The sequence below is a fragment of the Drosophila yakuba genome, chromosome 3L (genome assembly GCF_016746365.2).
Source record: "Drosophila yakuba strain Tai18E2 chromosome 3L, Prin_Dyak_Tai18E2_2.1, whole genome shotgun sequence".
NCBI classification, from domain to species: domain Eukaryota; kingdom Metazoa; phylum Arthropoda; class Insecta; order Diptera; family Drosophilidae; genus Drosophila; species Drosophila yakuba.
In genome coordinates this window covers 19,082,312-19,101,492 of record NC_052529.2, presented here as the reverse complement: position 1 = coordinate 19,101,492, position 19,181 = coordinate 19,082,312, and the positions used below count along the sequence as shown (strand labels likewise).

Here is a 19,181-nt window from a genome sequence, read left to right as displayed (position 1 = left end):
TTATGCTTGCTAATGATGCAACATTAATGACATGACCAGCGTTACTCCACACGAAAAAATTGCTTAGAAATGGTACAAACATACATGCGCAAATTAAATTATGTGAATAAAGAGAGAGTTTCTTATTATAATGTAGTTGGAACGGTATAAAACCCTTTTTTTTATTATATTTTGGCTTTAAGTTAAAAATGAAACATTCAATTTACATATCAATGTAAAATGGTTCCGCTTGTGTAAATTTACATAAATCAATATGTAAATTTATGTGATTATCAACATTACCTAGAAATTTGTTCTGTGTAGCAGTACCGACTTTAACGGACGTTCAAAACATATAAAAAAACCATTACTCAAGTAAATTAAAACCGATTTACAAGAAACCCTTTTTAGACTTTTGTAGTCCCTATGAATCAATTAGAAGTAAATCGTGCCCTACTCAGGTGAACAGTATTTATACAAACCTTACAAAAGCCAGAACATGCGCTTGATAAAAATAAAACCTGAACACATTTGGAATGTTAACCGAGGAAGGGCGAAAAGTTTCCTAAGAAATACTTCAATGGAAATGCTTAAATACGTTATTAGCGATAATAATTATTCTTGGTGGATAAAGCTATACTTCGCCATTATTTTCGCATTGGTTCTTTCTGTGGCCGTAAACTTGGCAATTGGAATTTATAATACGTGGGACAGCACCCCTGTTATTATTGGAAGTAAATAAATTGTAAATTATATTATTCTTATAGATGCCAATTCATTCTCATCTTTTTAAAGTAAGTTCTAAAGCGACTCCCGTGGATCAAATTCCGTTTCCAGCAATTACGGTTTGCAATATGAACCAGGCTAAAAAGTCGAAAGTAGAGCATTTAATGCCGTAAGTACATTTTAGTTAGGTCATACATGGTAAACCAATTTATTTGTAAACAATATTAGAGGATCATTAGGATACGCAATGCTCCAAAAGACCTGCTTTAAGGAAACTAGTTACTCGCAATACATGGATAATCAGCACAGAAATGAAACATTTCCAAATTTCATATTGGATGTTTCTGAGAAGTGTGCAGATCTGATAGTATCGTGCATTTTTCATCAACAAAGAATACCCTGCACTGACATCTTCAGAGAAACCTTCGTGGATGAAGGAATGTGCTGCATATTTAATGTTCTGCATCCGTATTACCTTTATAAATTCAAGTAAGGTTCAGCTAGGGCCAAATTAACCACAGACTTACACGTTTATCCATTTAAAGATCACCCTATATTCGCGACTACACTTCGTCCGACAGGTTTGCAGACATCGCCGTAGACTGGGATCCAATATCTGGCTATCCACACAGACTACCTTCAAGGTATTATCCCCGTCCGGGAGTTGGAGTTGGTGCCTCGATGGGTCTGCAAATCGTTCTCAACGGTCACGTCGACGACTATTTCTGCTCCTCCACAAACGGTCAGGGCTTTAAGGTAAGTTTTGTTATACGGTTTTTGACTGATTTATACAGCTGATTTATACATAACTTTTCAGGTACTCCTGTACAATCCGATAGACCAGCCGCGCATGAAGGAGTCGGGATTACCTGTGATGATTGGACATCAGACGAGTTTTCGCATCATAGCTAGAAACGTTGAAGCCATACCTTCTATAAGAAATATTCACAGGACGAAACGCCAATGTATTTTTAGTGACGAGCAGGAATTGCTCTTCTACCGCTACTATACGCGCCGAAATTGCGAGGCAGAGTGCGACTCCAAGTTTTTTCAGAGACTCTGCAATTGCATTCCCTATTACTTACCACTTATTTATCCCAACGCCTCAGTGTGCGATGTGTTCCACTTTGAATGTCTGAATCGTGCAGAGTCCCAGATCTTCGACCTACAGAGCTCAGAGTGCAAGGAGCTTTGCCTGACCAGCTGCCATGATTTAATTTTCTTTCCCGATGCTTTTTCAACTCCTTTTAGCCAAAAGGACGTCAAGGCACAAACCAACTACCTAACGAATTTCTCCAGTGATTACATACGCCAAAACTTGGCGGTAGTCAACTTCTTTCATACCGACAACTATTTTAGAAGCAGTGTAAGGACTTCGTATACCGGACCCACTGAATATATGGGTATGATACTTTGTATGATACATTTTGTTAATCTCGTTACGCAGACAGCAACTTTAATTCCAATAATTCCTCATCGGGAACATTATCCTAGTCGATAAGGGATGTCCGTCCGTCCGTCTTGTTTTAACTCGAAGGGGGCTTTTAACTTGAGCTGACTCTTGATAACCTATTACTATCTGCTTTTATTACTCAATAACGGTCCACGTAGTCCATATTAATTATTACTTAATATAAATATACATTAATTATTAAATATTAGTATTAATCACTACAAAATGTAACTCCTCACTTTTTCTCATCCCGTGATTAGTTTATCCCTAGTTTAGAGCTAATCCAAAACCCATAAAACCGTATACAAATTTCATCTTGAGTTTGTTCACAGAGTATCTGTGATCAGTTAACCGATTTTGAGACAGTTGACTAAAGCTATTTATCCTTCTTTTATCTTTTCCAGCGTCAACTGGTGGCATTATGAGCTTAATGATTGGATTTAGTGTAATATTTATTGCTGAGATTATATACATAATTTTCTTCATTTTAGCACTGTTGCTTATAATTATATTCTGATTATGTGTACCTTTCGGCTTCTGCAAATAAAAAAAAATTATTTAAATATGTCACAAAATGTAAATTACGTCCGGACGGGTGTAGAGTAACGTAAAAATGGTTTTCAATAGAATGGAACAAAAATCCCGCACAACGGTCATACAAAGCTGGCATTTTAATACCGATTGCTGAAGCAGCACATCCCCTGGCAACCCTGGGAAATTACAGTTCAGTGGCAAAGTGACAAGCAAAAATACGAAAATGGTTCTGGAGAGTACTATGATATGGTAAATTATTGTTTTTTGTCCAATACGTAGAGGATTTGATGTTTTCACGTACTGCTTACGATGGAGCGCGGCCTGACACTCATAATTTACACCTCTACAGCTTTGATAACAGCGACTACCAGCGCAACGGAGATTACTTTCCCACTCGTCTCAACGTCCAGAAAGATGGCATCAATCTGGTCTGCCTGACCAAGCTGCGATCCAATCCCGAGAACAATGTGGGCCTGATGACTCTGTCCAAGTGAGTGTGGAGCTGTCTGTGGCCATGCCGAGTACTCATTGTGTCTTTGTTTATCCCTTAGCACCGTGGAAGTGCTGGCCACTCTTACTAGCGATGTAGGCCGGATTTTCTCAAAGATGCATCTGGTTCAGCCAAAGGGCGAGATAAACCTCCTGACCGGAATACGAATTGCCCATCTGGTGCTGAAGCATCGCCAAGGCAAGAACCACAAGATGCGCATCGTGGTCTTTGTGGGTTCTCCCATCAATCACGAGGAAGGCGATTTAGTGAAGCAGGCCAAGCGCCTCAAGAAGGAGAAGGTCAACGTAGACATAGTTAGCTTCGGCGATCATGGCAACAACAATGAGACTCTCACAGCATTTATCAACGCGCTGAACGGCAAGGATGGCACTGGCTCCCATTTGGTCAGTGTGCCTCGGGGATCCGCTTTGTCGGATGCCCTGCTGTCGTCACCCATCATCCAGGGCGAAGACGGATTGGGTGGAGCTGGTCTGGGCGGAAACGTCTTCGAATTCGGTGTAGATCCCAACGAGGACCCAGAATTGGCCCTTGCCTTGCGTGTATCTATGGAGGAACAACGGCAGCGCCAGGAGAGCGAGCAACGTCGCGCCAATCCCGATGGGGCTCCACCGACTGGGGGAGATGCTGGTGGCGGAGGCGGCGTTTCGGGATCTGGACCTGGAAACGAAGAAAGCGCCGGAGCAGACAATGAGGCCAACACCGAGGAGGCAATGCTGCAGCGTGCCCTGGCCCTGTCCACCGAAACACCGGAAGACAACTTGCCGGACTTTGCTAACATGACTGAGGAGGAACAAATTGCCTTCGCTATGCAGATGTCCATGCAGGATGCTCCCGACGACACGGTTACCCAGCAAGCAAAGCGCCCAAAGACGGACGAGACAAACGCCCCCATGGACGTGGACGAGGACTACTCGGAGGTGATCGGTGACCCGGCCTTCCTGCAGAGCGTACTAGAGAATCTGCCTGGTGTTGATCCCCAGTCAGAGGCGGTGCGCGATGCTGTCGGTTCACTCAACAAGGACAAGGACAAAAAGGGCGACGGCAAGGACTCGCAAAAAAAATAAACCGCATCTATGATTATATCTAATAAGCTCGTTTAAAGCATTTGTATGCCCATTAAAATCATTTGTAGCCCCCTTTCAAATTATGCTTCAAGTGAAAATATATAAACAAATACACACAAGGATGCTCCTGACCTAATTGACTTTGCGAGGGTCTTTTCTTTCTCTGCATCCTTAATAATATTGAGATAATTCAACCTCGTTCTGATAGTTCCCAGACATCTCGACCTTCATACAGACATGGCCATATCGACTCGGCCTGTAATCCTAATCAAAAATGTATATCTTTTACGCTTCCTTCTACATGTTTTATAAATTTCAACGAATCTAGTAGATCCTTTTACTCTACGAGTAACGGCTATAGTTAACGTACATAAATTGGATTAGGTATTTAAAAGTCTTCGATTCCTGAGTTCATTGGGCAGGGTTCGGAGTTAAGCACTTTAAGGTTTAAGGACTTAAGCCCTTTTAGAGTCCATTTAACACGTCATACTGAATTTTATACCATATATCAGTCAAGCTTGATTATATTCGATATCGAGAAGCAGTTACTTGAAGTAAGGCACACTTTTAGTTACAGCATAACCGACGAAAAATAATAAAATCAGTTTGTGGCTCAATGCGTTATAGTTTATTTCCCTATAGCAGGGGCACTATTGTATTGATGTTCTTTACTTTACAGGGGTATTAACTATGTGTGGTATCGTAAGCAGATTACTTGTCGCCCTTGTAGTCCCGGATGTGGTAGAGCACCCAGGCGGGAATGCACAAGGATGCAGCGCACATGCCGCCACCGAGAATCACCTTCTCCTGTAATGCAAAGAGCAATTGAAGGATTAGTTTTTCGGTTTGAGAATCACATCCTCGTTATGCAACTAGCTCAAACTTACGGCGGTGGAGACGCGCTGGGTCGGAGGTCCGGAGACGACCGACTGGCAACGGCTCTGCATAGCGCTACGAATAGCGGGGACCAGAAGGCGGGCAGCGCTGTTTTGGAACATTTTTATAAACTTTTTCGCAAAATACGCTGGCGTAAAATCAATGTTGTAAGGTTAGAATGCTTCTTCTTAACGATTTGTCATTCGCCCTTTCTTAGAGATGAGCTTTCTCGTGACACGAAAGGCAATCGCTTCAAAATGTTAAGGTGTTTTTTGCGCAGTTCAATTGTTAATTATTTAACTTTAATTGCTTATAAATAATGTTTTTAACAACCTAGAATAAAGAATTCAATTTATCATGTTACATGTTAATGTCGGTATGATGAAAATTTTTATAATTAGTTAAACAAAGTTTAATGTTTAAAAATTACTTTATTTGATTAAAATAACATTTTTATGTGAAACATAATTTAATGGAATAAATATTACACTTTATAATTAATATTGAATATTTTATAAATCTAATAAGCATCTAATAAGCAATAAAATGCTTTGCAGGCACTTAAATGTTCCGTTATAAATATACAAAAACAAGGACAAAACAAGATTTTTGAAAATATTATAGCTGTTCTTATCGTTCAATTTTAAATGGGGAAAGGATAAATAGGAAAAAGATATATCGGGAAAAAGAAGCCAGAGAAAGGCGGTCCAGGGTGACCACTTCGTGCCATCGGATTCCAACGATAGTCGCGCACGGTCTCACTGCTGCATGGGACATGTTCGTCATGTGATATTCGTTGCTCGAGAAAAAGTTCAGTGATCGCATTGTCCACCTTTTTATTTTTATTTTGCCCGAAGCACTTTGCGCCGATCCTTTGAGCCTGCAAAATGGTTTCCGAGTGGGTGGCACCAATCGTAATCACCAGCATTTGGGCCTTCATTGGCATCATCTGCCCCTTCTTCGCCCGAGGTCCCAACAGGGGGTAAGCTGTTTACCCAACTTTAGTTCCCTTACAACTAACTTAACTAATTTAAAAATTTTGCAGGGTGACTCAATGCTGCCTGATGCTCACCGCAGCAACATGCTGGCTGTTGTAAGTACCTATATATAAGCATGCATCTAAACGCTTGGTTCAGTTGGCCTAAGCCCAGTGCTCCCATTCAAAACGCTTATCAATGACGTTTTTCCTTGCAGCTGGTTGTGCTGCTACATGACGCAGCTAAACCCTCTGATCGGACCCAAACTGAGCATGAACGAAATCATGATCATGGCCCGCGAGTGGGGTAATGAGATCAAGGACACCATGGCTGTCACCGTCTAACCCTAATGTATTCGTTTCACTTGTTTTGTTATTGTTTCTTTATCAAGGATGTTCCGACATTGTGTATTATTAATTTCCACTTACTGTTCAAAGCATAAAATAAATTGTATTCGCGATCACGCTTTGGGCAAGACGTTGTAGAAAATCATAGATAAGCAACATATTTGTATACTTAGTACGCGCAAAGATGTAAAGTTAGTCTTGACTTTTTGGCCAAGCATTCCCAATAATCGAGTGTCTTAAAATGAAGATTGAAACCTTAAATAAAGTATATTTACACATCATTTTGTGTTCAGTTGGTAACATGACTGTGCGTTAAAAACTATCTACTCGAAGCATCCGCAGTTTATACTCTTTATTGTGTACCCTTAGAAACTAAAAGGCGTGGGAGGATATATCTCTAAGTGGAAGACTCCTAAGACTCTCGCCTACGAAACTTTTATACCTACACATTTACAGCATGTTTATGCTGCCATTGCTACATACATAGGTAGCAATATGTAAAAAACGAGAATCCCAACATTTATTTTAATTTTGCTGAGCTAAAACTTTATTGGACATGACAATTTGTTTTCTTTTTAAAGAACAAGAGAGTACGCTTTAGTCGAGTTGCCCGGCTATCTAATAGTCAGCTAATGGAAGTGCGAAGGAGAAACTTTCTTTTTGAAGGTTTATAGGCGTTAGTGTGGGCGTGGCAATATGAATCGATAAACTTGCGCTGCGTCTATGTCTCTGGAGTCTGCATGCCGAGTCCCAACTTTCAACGGACAGACGGACATGGCCAGATAGACTTGGCTAATGATCCTGATCAAAAAAATATATACATTATATGTTCGAAAACGCTTCCTTCTGCCTGTTACATACTTTTCAACGAATCTAGTATAGCCTATTACCCTACGAGTAACAGGTATAACTAAACAGATACATATTAAAAGCAAATTATTTAACTTATTTATAGTAAATGCAATATTACGAATTTACCTATGAGAAATTAAAAATTATAGTTAAATCATCGATTTGGAACTTTTTGAAAATAAATGAGCCATTTTTAGTTTATATAGCCATATTAAAGCTTTTTCATTACCACATAAGCAATGCATAGTTTTCGGCGCAACTTCACATTAGAATAGTAGTAGATAACAAAATAAATGACCCTTACTTAAGTTGCTTTCATTATCCCGAAAAAATATCCTTATGAATATTTAACAATACGATTAAACCACAATGGATGGAAAATAATAATTATTAAATTCGTAGAGTAATAGGTTCCTTGAAAAGCATGAAGCAGGTATAAGGAAGCATTTCCAACCCTATGAAGTATATATATTCATGATCACGCCCACAATCTTTTACCATTTTTTTCAGAATTCCCATTAGCTGAGTAACGGGTATCTGATAGTCGAGAGAATCAACTATAGCGACTCTTGTTGCACATATACACATTGAAATCATGTTTTTACACATTATAATCAAAATATAAATTTTAGAAATTCTTCACTCGTGGACTTTTATGCATAAAAACAGTTTGGTCACCCCCGCAAGCCGCCTAAAGCTGCCACACGCACAACTTGGATGCCACAGCAAAATGTTTATAAATTATTAATTGGATGCAAATTTACTACTTTGTGCGCATAGAAACACCTAATTACATTTAACTGCTTGCTTTGAATTTGAGATTCCTTAGGGTATACAAATTACCTAAATATTTTCTACAGTTGTGTTCCAATAAATTAGAGTTGCGACTATGGGATACCTATTTAGAGGAAACATTTTATGGCAAATCGATAGAAATTACAAGACTAATAAAAAATTAAAAAATATCAAAACATTTTTTAGAAGTGTGGGCGTGGCAGCTTTGCCCGGTTTGTGGGCGTTGCAAAATGGGTCAAGAAATTTGCGCTGCGTCTACGTCTCTGGAGTCTGCAAGCTGAATCTCAACTTTTTAGCTTTATAGTTCCCAAGTAGACAGACGGAAAGACGGATCGACTATCGATCGGCTATTGATCCTGATCAAGAATCTATATACTTTATATGGTCGGAAACGCTTCCATCTACCTGTTACATAGTCTACCATTTTACTCTACGAGTAACGGGAATTACAGTCTTAAAATAACAGGCACGTTCTTCAGAAAAGCTGAAACTTATTTAAATTAAGTTACATATTTGGGTTGCACAGTTGTTGATTCACACTCCAAAAGCTAGCATCACTAGCGGCCCCCAGAAATATTGTTATATAAAAAGTTTCATTTCGTTTGGCAACATGTTGAAATTGCTTTGCCTATTACCTATAATCACTCTCGCAATACTTAAAATTACCCAGGCTCAAAGACCTTCTTTTGCTGGCCCAAGACCTCGAGATGGACTAAGTCAGAAGGACAAATACTTTGCAACTAAAAATACAGCTGTGGAGAATATTACTGGAATTACAGGACCCAGAGACCCAACATTTTCTGAAAAGAATATTATCAACCTTCCATATGGAGCACCCCAAAGGCCGCCCGTAGGAGATCCGGTGGTTTATCCCTCCAGCCTCGTCAACAAAGTTGACTAATTTCCCACCCCAAATCAAATTCCCAGATCACAGCCGACTTCACATCGATGCACAAGGTGACGGGGAATGGGTGAATAGATTGAAACAGCTGCCTTTGGACCAGCAGCCCTTCTGGCTTTTATCAGCAATCAAAGCACTAAGGAACAGTTTCAGACCCAATGCTAGAACTTATGAATTTCGTGGAAATTCGTTCGGCGTTTAACGATTTTTTAAGTTTACTTAATTATGTGTTGATTGTGGTATTTAAACAAAATATGCACAAAAGGCATGCTGTAGGCTATTGTATACATTAAATTGAATAGGCCTTTAAAGAGTGTATTATAATTTTAGTCTGCCAGCTGCCTGAGCACATTTACGACGCTCCATTAAAATGTTACAGTAAATTTAAAAAAATATTCGGTAATAAGTTATTTATTTAGTAACTATGCAGTATGTATACATCATTTTGAATAAATGATGGCTAATATATAATATTCCTATATGCATTGTTAAATTATTACATTATCGAAATGTTTATTTACAGTTCCTTTTACTAATAAAATGTACAATTTCCTTAAAAAGTTCATACAAAAAATTTAATATTTATTTTAAACAAATAAACGAAAGCCAAGTTGGGAAATAAGGAATTTTAAATAAAAAATGAAACAGAAAGAGAAATATAAAACAATGGCATATCAACAAGAAGCGTTTGACTAATATTTACAGACAACCCCGTAACATTCGACAACTTTTTACTTAAAATCTACCTCCAGATCCACGTCCTCCCGCTCGAGCCAATTATATTGCCGAGAACATCGAGTAGAGCTGTTAGTATGGCTTGTCAAAAGTGCATGAAGCAAAACATTTAGAGAAGTTATGTGTTTGCGGAGCTAGTGGACGTCGGATTCGATGAGGACGGAGCTGCTGGAGCCGCCAAATTGGTTGGAAGCTGTGCGGCAGCCGAAGAATAGTAAGCTGCATTAGCTGGAACGTTTGTGCTAATAGCTGAAAAAAAATACAGTTTTTATATTTTTCTGATAGGATCGTAAGCAGAACATACATTGGCGGAGTGCCTTTTGAAACTTTTCGTATTCCACATAATGTTTAAGACGCAGCTCGTCCTCTTCGATGAGTTGTCTCTGACGCAACAGCAACAGCCGTTGGTGCTGGTTGGTACCCAAGCGCGTATTGCACAATTGGTTCACTAATGTGTCTAAATTGTGCTTTATATCCTGAAGAAAGAACAGTTGCGATTATTCATTTATAACAATATGGCTTTTGATTTGTTCTTACGGATTGAATATCGCTCGGTAGCAGATGCGGATGCGTAGCTGCTAAAGATACAGGCTCTTCGGTAACTGCAATAAAGAATTAAAGAGTTGTTGAGTTCTTACATGTAAGTAATAAGGTATTGACAAACTACACACAATTTAAAAAAATAATATATATAAATAAATAAATATCATGTATTGGTTTACCTTCACCAGACGTCGCATTAAAAATTGGTTGCATTACGTGTTGCATGGTCTGTGCTGGCTGCTGAGACCCCATCAAAGGGGACTGCTGCAACAAATGATTTGGCACAGCACTGGCAAAATTTTGAGGTGCTGCCACACGAGCTCCAGCCTGCTGATTGTACATTCCGGGCACGTTTTGTTGGTGCATGTGCGATTGCATCTGCAACTGATGCTGTTGTTGCGAGATCATTTGCTGTTGGGCACCCATAGTCTGCATGGGTGGAAGCTGATGCGGCAGATTTCCCTGAGCCATGCTCACCACCTGTGGTGGCAGCGTGTGAAGTTGGTTGGGCTGCGACTGGATGAATTGGTGCTGAGGATGAGTCTGTTGTGTGCCTGGCAAATTAAATTGCTGTGATCCTTGCTGGGATCCCTGTTGCTGCTGCATCAGGATCTGCTGCTGCTGTTGTTGCGAGATGATAGGCATTTGATTCTGCTGCTGCTGCGACTGAATCGTCTGCATCGGTAAGGGTTGTTGTTGTGGCTGCTGCTGAAGAGTGTTAACCATTGATGGGAGTCCATTAAGTGGTGTTTGCTGAGGCTGTTGTGTCATATTTGGATGTACACTCTGCTGCTGTGGTTGTATGTTAGATAGCTGTTGCACGTGGGTGCCATTAACAACTTGAGGTACCACAATGCACTGAGCCCCTGCTCCACTTGTAGTAGTTGAGGTTCCACCTGGCAACTGGTGGATTTGCGGGGGCTGTTGGTATATCAGCTGAATTCCGTTAATAGCCAGCGGAACAGTTTGAATGGGAGAGCTGATGACTTCGGTTGGAGTGTTGACCACGCTGCCGTTCTGAACGGAGTTGTTGGTCTGCACCTGGCCTCCAGGGCCGGCGACTTGGAGGTCGATCTTCAGTTGACCCTGAGCAGGTTCTTCCACTCCGGTTGAAGTTTTTTGCTCCTGCACACGACTGACACTGAAACGCGAAATTTTACGCGCGCTTGGGTTAACGACTTCTTCAACTTGTTTAGAAACCACAGACAATGTGGCTGATGAAGACTGAAAATGAAAGAAGTTAGGAATAAGTTAGAATGGTTATCGAAGAAACAACGATTGGTTTCTTGCCTCTTCTGTGTTTTCGGTATTTCGCAAAGCAGCCAATTTCTTTTCCAAATCCGCAATTGAATTTTGGTTAATTGATCCATTGCTGGGATTTCTTTGCGGAGGATCACTGCTGTTCGTTAATATGGAAGTGGTAGATGGTTTTTCCAAGCTGGGCTGCTTGGAAAGTTGCTTCTCATGTCCCGTGCCGATAGTAATTCCAACCGATGCCTCAGTTGGAGTCGGATCCGAGTTGCTCACTGTCCCTTCCAGATTAGTGGCAGTGTGCAAGTGCACATCGGATCCCATGCTGTTGTCGATGGATGTGCGACGTGAGTTGTAGACGGATGAGCCTGAGCCCCTGGCGGATGTTAAGGCTGCAGTGGGAGTATTCTGACCCACTGAGGGTGCTGAAGTTCCTGCTCCGTTATTTGACTTGATTATCTTAGGGAAATAAAATATTTATTATTAGAAACATTTTCAAAATAAATTTAAATATTTTAAAATGACACTTGGTGCAGGTTATTTGATAATAACCAAAATTGAATCTCAAGTAAAATGCAAATTCGCAAAAATGTTTCCTTATTAAACGACTTAATAGTTAAATAATTGTACCGATTTAAAGAGATTTTGTTAAAGAATTTCGTAGCTTAACTCTACTGTAACACTTGCGAAAAAAAGCGAATACCTCTGTTTGATTTTTTGTAATTAATAATTACCTCTTGTGGTTGTCCAGAGGTGGCCTTTAGGGAGGACATTGCTGGGGAAGCTTGGTGAGGAGCTCTGTTGTTAATTGAGGCCACTACAGCGGAAGCGAAAGCGTGGGCATGAGTTATGTTCTCCAGTTCTATTTTTAACTGCTCTAGAGTATTGGCTGCTCCGGTTCCCTGGTTGCCTACAGCCTGTGCGGACTTATCTTTTGGCTTCTCGGCTTCCGCTTCTGTGCCTTGCTGAGCGTTATCCGAAGTTCCCAATGCGGCCTTGTTGGGCATGTCAAAGGTTATTTTCACTGCTGTCAAATCGTCAAGACTTCTAGTATGCTTCAAGTCTTCTTGAATCTTTAAGTGACGATTCAGGGGCAAATTCAGACTACGAGGAGCACCATTGCCGGCCGACTCCAAGAGCTTTTGCATTCTAGCTATAGCAAAGGAGCAAGGCTTCTTATCCTTTCCATTGTCAAGCGGTGGCTCCGGACCAGTTGGAGTAATGTTGCTGTCGGGCATATAGTCAATCGATAGCGAAGTGTACTCCGAGGCTGTGCTCGTTTTTCGAGAAACGGAACCAGAACCGATGGTCACGTCATTGCTGCTATTGGGCGCATCCCTCGATGCGGTTGATGAGGAAGACATGGTCGAAGTGGTTGTGGGTGGAGTGCTGACATTCAGCTGTGGTTCCTTCGCATTCGGTAGGTTGGGTACATGGGACCTGGCCTCTAAAGTCAAGTTTGAGTTCGACTGTTCAGCGCCTCCTCCACCGGATGGCAGGGTTTCAACCCCATGGATAGTGGGCTCGAACATCTTTGTGATATCGCTGGCGGTTTCATCCCGCTAAAAAAAGTTGGTTAAATGTGAGTTATAAAAGTCCGGTAAATTTGTTTGTGCATATACATTATTACTTAAAATAAAAATGTACTGAAAGTGGAACTGAAATTAAATCATTATTTATATAGCCCACTTTTGATTATTAAAAGAGCAGAAGAAAAAAATAATTATACTTCTGGATAAAGTTTTTTAAAATAAGATATTTATAAGTTCAAACTCTAATTTTACTATTCGTTTGTGTTGGGGCCATAAAAACTGAAATTAATAAAGAGTTGTAAGAAGCCTCTTAAACAATTACACTCTTCAATTTCCATGGGATAATAATAACTCATTTTGAATGAATTATTTAGTTCCAAAATGATTTAGTTTTTAATGACTTCAGTACAAATTTTCTAACAAAATGTAAAACGTAAAAGTTATATGAATTTTTTTTTAACGTGCACGTTTTCTTGAAGATTATTATTATTAAACATTGAATGCTATTTATCACGGACGATAAATTCGAGTAAATCTGAAAACGGTTTTAAATTAGATCATGAAACGAACATTAAGTATACATTAACTTATGAACAAACTTCAATAAATGTACTTTTTGAGATATCTAAAAAAAGGAAAATCCTTGTAAGTAAAGAAACATTTTTAATTTAGCTAGGAAAAAATAAGTGTTTACATAAGCCCAGTGCACACAACACTTACAGATCTATGTCTTTGGTGTGACCTAAACGTGGAACGCTGTCGAGTTAGAGACGCGTGTCGGACCTGTTTTATTATAGTAGGGATAGACAATCAAAAAACATGGATTTTGTGATATTGATATTAAATCGCTTAGTTAAGTAATTTACGAAATCTTGTTAGCATCATTTTCTCGATATTGAATCGCTGCTTTTCGTAGGAAAAGGAAGGAGTTGTTTGGACTCATGTAGCGGTAGGAAAATTGAAGTAATTTGTATAGTCAACAATAACATGTAGTACATAAGGACGAATATCATTATATTTGTGAAAAGTATTAGTGATGCTTGGTGAAGTTTTGAAAGTTTCAATTTTCATTGAAGGATCGGACTACTATTACAGCTGACTTTAATTTGGGTAAAAATAGGTGCAACGTGGTAATGTGATACCATTAGGAACACACTTATGAAGGGCTATAAACATAATCTTTTTCTATATATGAGATTCTAGAAAAAAGGTGAATCATTTTATTTATTACGGATTGTGCATCCAATGAACCGTGTCCATCTCTGCGCTTTAAGAACCCTAAGGTCTCGTAAGAATAGTCTTCATTGAGTAAAAAATTTTGGTAGGATTAATTTTGGGAAAGCGATGTACCTTTTCAATATTGCGGCGATAATTAGTCGGTATAGGGATTTGATTAGGATTCTGTTTGACTTGGTCAACAATTTCATTGATCATTTCCACAAAAACTGTACTTTGACAATTAGAAAGCAAATCTTGGGCAATCTGAAAACGAAACAATATGATGATTGAGTTTTAGTTAAAGCAAGATAATGTCTCACCAATTTATTGGCTATTTCAACCGGATTTACATCTCCTATGTCGAATTTAAATGTAATCGTTTTAAGTTTGTTTTCCATGTGGCAGTTGATGACGCTGCCCTCGTCGACGCTGGTAACACTTAGTTTGGGAATCCTTTCGTTTCCGCTCCGGTTGGATCGCCTCGGTTTCTGGGAGCGTGTGCCCGCGCCTGGCTGCTTTTGTTGCTTATCCGCATCAGCAGAGTTCTGGGTTTCTGTCTTCGGTGCAGTTTCGAGGGTGCCATGGACGCTATTTACAGACATTGCTTCCGTTGCGACATTTGCTTCTTTGTTGACTTGTATTACCTGCAAATTTTCCTGTTGCACAGGCCCTTGCGAAGAAATCTGTGAGATTTGATCCACTGCAGGTTGCTGCTGTGGCTGTTGCTGAACCACGAGTGGTTGCTGTGTCTGGGGCTGTGGTTGCTGTTGCACCAAAGGCTGCTGATGTTGAACCAGAGGCTGCTGATGGTGGACCAAAGGCGACTGCTGTTGGACCAAAGGCTGTTGTTGCTGTTGGACCAAAGGCTGTTGTTGCTGTTGCACCAAGGACTGTTGCTGCTGATGACTTATAGCTTGTTGGTTTTGTTGGGCTGGCTGGCTATGCAGCAATTGCTGCAATTGTTGCTCCAAAGGCATTGATAACTGTATGGGTTGCTGAGTGGGCTGTTGTATAAATTGCGCTGGCTGTGGTGGTAAGGCCGAGAAAGCGGGGTGCTGTTGCTGTTGGCGATCACTAAGTGTTACTTGTGCGCCCTGTTGGTTGTAGGTCTGCTGTATTTGAGGAGCCACAGAAGTTGGTGGAACTTGAATCTGAACTGGGATCTGAATAGGTTGCTGATGCTGATGCGGTGCCATCACTTGCGATCCCGTAACGAGTTGCTGATGTTGTTGCTGCGGCATAGCCTGCGCATACTGCTGTACGAATTGCTGTTGTTGAAGTTGTTGTTGTTGGAGTTGCTGTTGTTGCATCTGCTGTTGCTGCTGCTGTTGTAGTTGTTGTTGTTGAAGCTGTTGCTGCTGAAGTTGTTGCAGCTGATGCTGGGCCAGTTGCTGGTGCATAATCTGCTGCTGATGTGAGACAGCAGCTTGTTGTTGCTGCAAGATCTGTTGCTGAATTTGAAGAGGCTGCGAAAGCTGTTGCTGCTGGCCTGCTTGCTGCATTGCATAAGCTTGTTGCATGTTAACGGCCTGTTGAGGCTGTTGCTGCTGAAAATATTGCTGGGCCTGTTGCTGAGCCATTTGTTGCTGTTGAGTCAAATCCGGAGCTTGCACGTTAGGGTGCATAAGCTGCTGCAGTTGCTGCTGCAGTGGCTGTTGTTGTTGCTGTGGCTGCTGCTCATGTTGCTGCGGCGGCAAAACAGTTTGGGGCTGTTGTTGCGAACCAACTTGCTGTACTTGAACTTGCTGGGGTATCTGCTGCATCATTTGTGGCTGCTGCTGTTGGTTGACTTGTTGCTGTGGCATGACCTGATGATTCACTGTCGATGCCACTACAGGTGGTTGCTGTTGCATCTGTTGACTGCCCGTCGGCGATATGACCTGGTTATTGGTCATCTCCTGCATCGGTGCATTCGAGTTTTGATATGACGCCAGCTGTGGCGGTTGAATGTAGTGCACAGTTGGCTTCTGTTGCATGGGAATAGCCGGTGACGGAATAGCTTGTGGCTGCACCGAGATCAACTGGGAAACAGCAACTTGACCTGGGACCTGAACAGGTTGCTGTATGCCACTGTTCGGAATCGAAGTGTTCGACCGAGTGGACAGCTGTTGCGGTTCGACGCTGTTCGTGGATAGAGCAAGGCTTGTTTCTGAATCAGTGTTAAGCAGGTCATATCTTAGCTGCAGGCGCTGATTCCATTTTACACCATCCTCCTCGTCCTCGGACTCATCCTCCTCTTCCTCATCTTCATCGACGTTGGTCGGCAAACTCTCACGTTGCTTTTGCAATGCCAATTTTTCCAAACGAGACTTTTCGTTTTGCAGCTTGATTTGAGTTTGACGCTGGGCACGTTCCTTTAGCAACGACACCACTTGCACCTTTAAAAGCCGAGCTACAGCGCGAGAGTCGTCCTCAGATATAATATTTTCCTTCATCATTTCTTGCGCAATCTGTTCGTACTCATCATGCTTGATGTTGTACTCAAACTGGATTGCCTCGTTTTCCTTATGACGGGACGAGCGCTTCTTGGGGTCCATAAATCGCAGTCGGAACTCGATGATGCTGATGCTCGGATCAGAAAGGAACTGTTCCGAAGCAGTTGGCTCTACTCGTATACCAATATCCTCGTCAAAGAACTCAGATTCTAGCAGTTCATTGCAGCTGGGTCGATCCTCCTTTTTAAGTTCAATGCACCGTTCGATAATGTCGCGCACGTTAGGATCCTCCACCTTAGCTAGCGCCGCTGGCTTAATTCCTGAAATCACCTTTTTGTAGATCTGGGCCGGACCCTTGCACTCACTGTAAGGATATTCGGAAATGGCCATCTCTAACATGCACATGCCAAATGCATATACGTCCACCGACTCGTCGTAATGCTCCTCGTACATTTCCGGGGCCATGAACTCCGGCGTACCAATCACAGATTTCGCGTGGGAGCGGTTTTTCAAAGTTGCCAAGCCCAAGTCGCCGATTTTAACACTACCAGTGGTGCCAGTTATAAAAATATTATCACATTTCAAATCACGATGAATTATAGGAAATTGACGAGTATGCAGGAAGTTTAGGCCTTTTAGGATCTGGCGACACCATGACTTCAATACCTTTGGGTGTATTTTCTTGAATCGTTTCAAATAGCTATAAGTAAATAAGATTTTATATTTTTTTATATCCCATTGAAATCCAGGTTTACTCTTACGATTTTAAAGTTCCAGATAACATTAGTTCGGTGACTAGTACAATATTTTTCTTGCGGCCAATGGGAAACTCCCAATATGTATAGAACCGCACAATGTTTGGGTGCTGAAGTTTCTTCAGCATGTCTGCCTCCTCGCGGAATCTGGTACGTTCACTTTTTTTTACTTGCTTGTCCTGTAACACCGATAGACAAAAAATTTTACATTTTAAAGTTAACTAAAGATCCATTATATAAAACTTGTACTCAATCAAAAATTCTTGATAATTATTATCTATCTGATAACTTGCTCATGCAAGTTTGGGATACTGTTTGCTGTGACTAATAAACATATATGTACATATGCTTATTGGCACAACAATAATTTACTTAAAAGTTTATTATCTTACCAATAATTCGCACCAGGCAACTGGAACACCCGTCAACGTGTCCAGGCCACGATATACAGTTTTAAAGGATCCACGTCCGACTTCCTTATCGTACTTAAAGAATCGTCCGCACGGCGACATGGCCACCGGATCATCGTCCTCATCGCTTTTGCTCTTGGTTATCGATGTAGCTGAAGATGTGGTGGATACCGTCGACGTGGAGGGCAGCAGGGATGCAGATGCATCTGTCGAGGACCCGGTGACAGTAGCTTCCTCTGCGCTAGCTTCGGAGCTCTCCGTCTTTTTGGTTATATCGTCGATGCTCTTTGCCTGCTTTTCGCTCTGAACTTCGGTATCGTCCTTATCCTCTACTTGAAAGCCAACGCGTTTTACACCACTTGAGTGCTTGGTAGAAGACTTCAATGGCACATCATCTTCAGTCTTTTCGATTGTAAGACTCCGTGACGCTTCGGTTATTATGTTGTCGATGATTCCAGCCACATGGTGGGAAGTGGCGTCCGTAGCATTGGAGCGCGTTGGCGTGCGGAACTGCTCCTCCAGATGCTCTGCCTCGCGGGAAAGCATCTCGATGTTGTCGTCATAGTCCCGAGGAAACTCCGTCTCCAGTTCAACGAACTGCAGCGGATTGGTGTTCCTGCCTGACTGTTCCACATTTTTACGGACGAATCGAATATTTTGCACAAAGTTCGCTGTCAAAGTCGTTGGCGTGGTCTTTGACGAGTGCAGTGGCGCCTGCTGCTTGATCAATGGCTCGATCACCGTGTCCGAGGAGGACTTCCTGGCCTCCATTTTCTTGGTGTCTGAAGAAACCGCTTGCGACGTCCCCTTGACAGACTTGTCTTTTTTAGGTTTGCCCAAAGTAAGACCAGCTTTCTGGTGGGTTATGGCATCTGCAGGCTCTGTTTTGCCATCCATTCCGTCCTCATTCTGTTTCTTGCTCTGGTTGTCCTGAGAGCTAAGCACCTCTACATCGGTCGATTGCTGTTTGCTCAGAGCGCCGTTGTTGTTATCGTTGACTTTCGGTGCGTCGTCTACGTTTTTCGGGCTTAACGCCGTCTTGCCGGGAAGGGAGTTACTTGAAAAGCGTCGTAGCACTCGCACAAATAGATTGCTTTTGCTGGCTGCCGGTAGTGTAGGCGTGGTGTTTAGCGTGGGTAGAGAGGAAGCTGGCTCGATGGGTGATGACTGAATTGAAGTGGTGCTGCTAGTGCTCGTGTGTGCAGAAAGTGTGCCCTGCTTGCAAGTGGGCTTTCTGCTCAGGGTGTCTTTTAGTTTTGATGTCGGGTTCGGCTTTTGCCTAGAGGA

At 41.6% G+C, this 19,181-nt stretch overlaps 6 protein-coding genes across 7 annotated transcripts; 4 read left to right on the top strand and 2 right to left on the bottom strand.

Annotated features, from left to right (window-relative positions):
• The first annotated feature begins 540 nt into the window (after window positions 1-540).
• LOC6534632 (pickpocket protein 28) lies at window positions 541-2,675 on the top strand. Its single transcript, XM_002095271.3, has 6 exons — window positions 541-713; window positions 775-874; window positions 934-1,194; window positions 1,251-1,461; window positions 1,523-2,108; window positions 2,563-2,675. The coding sequence occupies exons 1-6, from the start codon at window positions 560-562 to the stop codon at window positions 2,673-2,675; spliced, it is 1,425 nt and encodes a 474-aa protein (XP_002095307.3). The 5' UTR covers window positions 541-559.
• Window positions 2,676-2,828: 153 nt separating this feature from the next.
• LOC6534626 (26S proteasome non-ATPase regulatory subunit 4) lies at window positions 2,829-4,407 on the top strand. Its single transcript, XM_002095265.3, has 3 exons — window positions 2,829-2,941; window positions 3,042-3,182; window positions 3,244-4,407. The coding sequence occupies exons 1-3, from the start codon at window positions 2,916-2,918 to the stop codon at window positions 4,265-4,267; spliced, it is 1,191 nt and encodes a 396-aa protein (XP_002095301.1). The 5' UTR covers window positions 2,829-2,915; the 3' UTR covers window positions 4,268-4,407.
• A 465-nt stretch (window positions 4,408-4,872) lies between these two features.
• Window positions 4,873-5,346, bottom strand: LOC6534625. Its single transcript, XM_002095264.3, has 2 exons — window positions 5,155-5,346; window positions 4,873-5,074 (listed from the first exon to the last, which is right to left on the bottom strand). Exons 1-2 carry the CDS (start codon window positions 5,263-5,265, stop codon window positions 4,979-4,981), a joined length of 207 nt encoding a protein of 68 aa, XP_002095300.1. The 5' UTR covers window positions 5,266-5,346; the 3' UTR covers window positions 4,873-4,978.
• A 552-nt stretch (window positions 5,347-5,898) lies between these two features.
• On the top strand, window positions 5,899-6,748 carry LOC6534624 (V-type proton ATPase subunit e). Its single transcript, XM_002095263.4, has 3 exons — window positions 5,899-6,125; window positions 6,189-6,236; window positions 6,338-6,748. The coding sequence occupies exons 1-3, from the start codon at window positions 6,031-6,033 to the stop codon at window positions 6,462-6,464; spliced, it is 270 nt and encodes an 89-aa protein (XP_002095299.1). The 5' UTR covers window positions 5,899-6,030; the 3' UTR covers window positions 6,465-6,748.
• A 1,885-nt stretch (window positions 6,749-8,633) lies between these two features.
• LOC26535395 lies at window positions 8,634-9,399 on the top strand. Its single transcript, XM_039375013.1, is given in 2 exon segments — window positions 8,634-8,990; window positions 8,992-9,399. Coding segments are annotated over 2 exon segments (492 nt in total). The 5' UTR covers window positions 8,634-8,724; the 3' UTR covers window positions 9,218-9,399.
• An 11-nt stretch (window positions 9,400-9,410) lies between these two features.
• LOC6534622 (serine/threonine-protein kinase WNK3) lies at window positions 9,411-19,134 on the bottom strand. 2 transcript variants are annotated; one of them, XM_039375012.2, is made up of 11 exons: window positions 17,877-19,134; window positions 17,491-17,663; window positions 14,615-17,429; window positions 14,427-14,558; window positions 13,797-13,859; window positions 12,279-13,106; window positions 11,584-12,003; window positions 10,473-11,517; window positions 10,288-10,352; window positions 10,055-10,226; window positions 9,411-9,999 (listed from the first exon to the last, which is right to left on the bottom strand). In XM_039375012.2, the coding sequence occupies exons 1-11, from the start codon at window positions 18,789-18,791 to the stop codon at window positions 9,869-9,871; spliced, it is 6,759 nt and encodes a 2,252-aa protein (XP_039230946.1). In that variant the 5' UTR covers window positions 18,792-19,134; the 3' UTR covers window positions 9,411-9,868. The 2 variants fall into 2 exon arrangements, with proteins under 2 accessions (XP_039230946.1, XP_002095297.3); XM_002095261.4 differs by lacking the exon at window positions 13,797-13,859.
• Between the last annotated feature and the right edge of the window lie 47 nt (window positions 19,135-19,181).

What these genes read in the sequence shown, in the direction of transcription:
- LOC6534632 (XM_002095271.3), top strand. Translation starts at nt 560, where the DNA reads ATGGAAATGCTTAAATACGTTATTAGCGATAATAATTATTCTTGGTGG. An exon ending in CACCCCTGTTATTATTGGAA is followed by an intron (nt 714 to 774) that starts GTAAATAAATTG and finishes ATCTTTTTAAAG; the next exon opens with TAAGTTCTAAAGCGACTCCC. An exon ending in TATTACCTTTATAAATTCAA is followed by an intron (nt 1,195 to 1,250) that starts GTAAGGTTCAGC and finishes ATCCATTTAAAG; the next exon opens with ATCACCCTATATTCGCGACT.
- LOC6534624 (XM_002095263.4), top strand. Translation starts at nt 6,031, where the DNA reads ATGGTTTCCGAGTGGGTGGCACCAATCGTAATCACCAGCATTTGGGCC. An exon ending in GCCCGAGGTCCCAACAGGGG is followed by an intron (nt 6,126 to 6,188) that starts GTAAGCTGTTTA and finishes AAAATTTTGCAG; the next exon opens with GGTGACTCAATGCTGCCTGA. An exon ending in GCAGCAACATGCTGGCTGTT is followed by an intron (nt 6,237 to 6,337) that starts GTAAGTACCTAT and finishes TTTTCCTTGCAG; the next exon opens with CTGGTTGTGCTGCTACATGA.
- LOC6534622 (XM_039375012.2), bottom strand. Translation starts at nt 18,791, where the DNA reads ATGGATGGCAAAACAGAGCCTGCAGATGCCATAACCCACCAGAAAGCT. An exon ending in CCTCTGGACAACCACAAGAG is followed by an intron (nt 12,004 to 12,278) that starts GTAATTATTAAT and finishes TATTTCCCTAAG; the next exon opens with ATAATCAAGTCAAATAACGG. An exon ending in TCAAAAGGCACTCCGCCAAT is followed by an intron (nt 10,000 to 10,054) that starts GTATGTTCTGCT and finishes ATTTTTTTTCAG; the next exon opens with CTATTAGCACAAACGTTCCA.
- LOC6534626 (XM_002095265.3), top strand. Translation starts at nt 2,916, where the DNA reads ATGGTTCTGGAGAGTACTATGATATG. An exon ending in CTGGAGAGTACTATGATATG is followed by an intron (nt 2,942 to 3,041) that starts GTAAATTATTGT and finishes ACACCTCTACAG; the next exon opens with CTTTGATAACAGCGACTACC. An exon ending in GGCCTGATGACTCTGTCCAA is followed by an intron (nt 3,183 to 3,243) that starts GTGAGTGTGGAG and finishes TTTATCCCTTAG; the next exon opens with CACCGTGGAAGTGCTGGCCA.
- LOC6534625 (XM_002095264.3), bottom strand. Translation starts at nt 5,265, where the DNA reads ATGTTCCAAAACAGCGCTGCCCGCCTTCTGGTCCCCGCTATTCGTAGC. An exon ending in CCCAGCGCGTCTCCACCGCC is followed by an intron (nt 5,075 to 5,154) that starts GTAAGTTTGAGC and finishes TTTGCATTACAG; the next exon opens with GAGAAGGTGATTCTCGGTGG.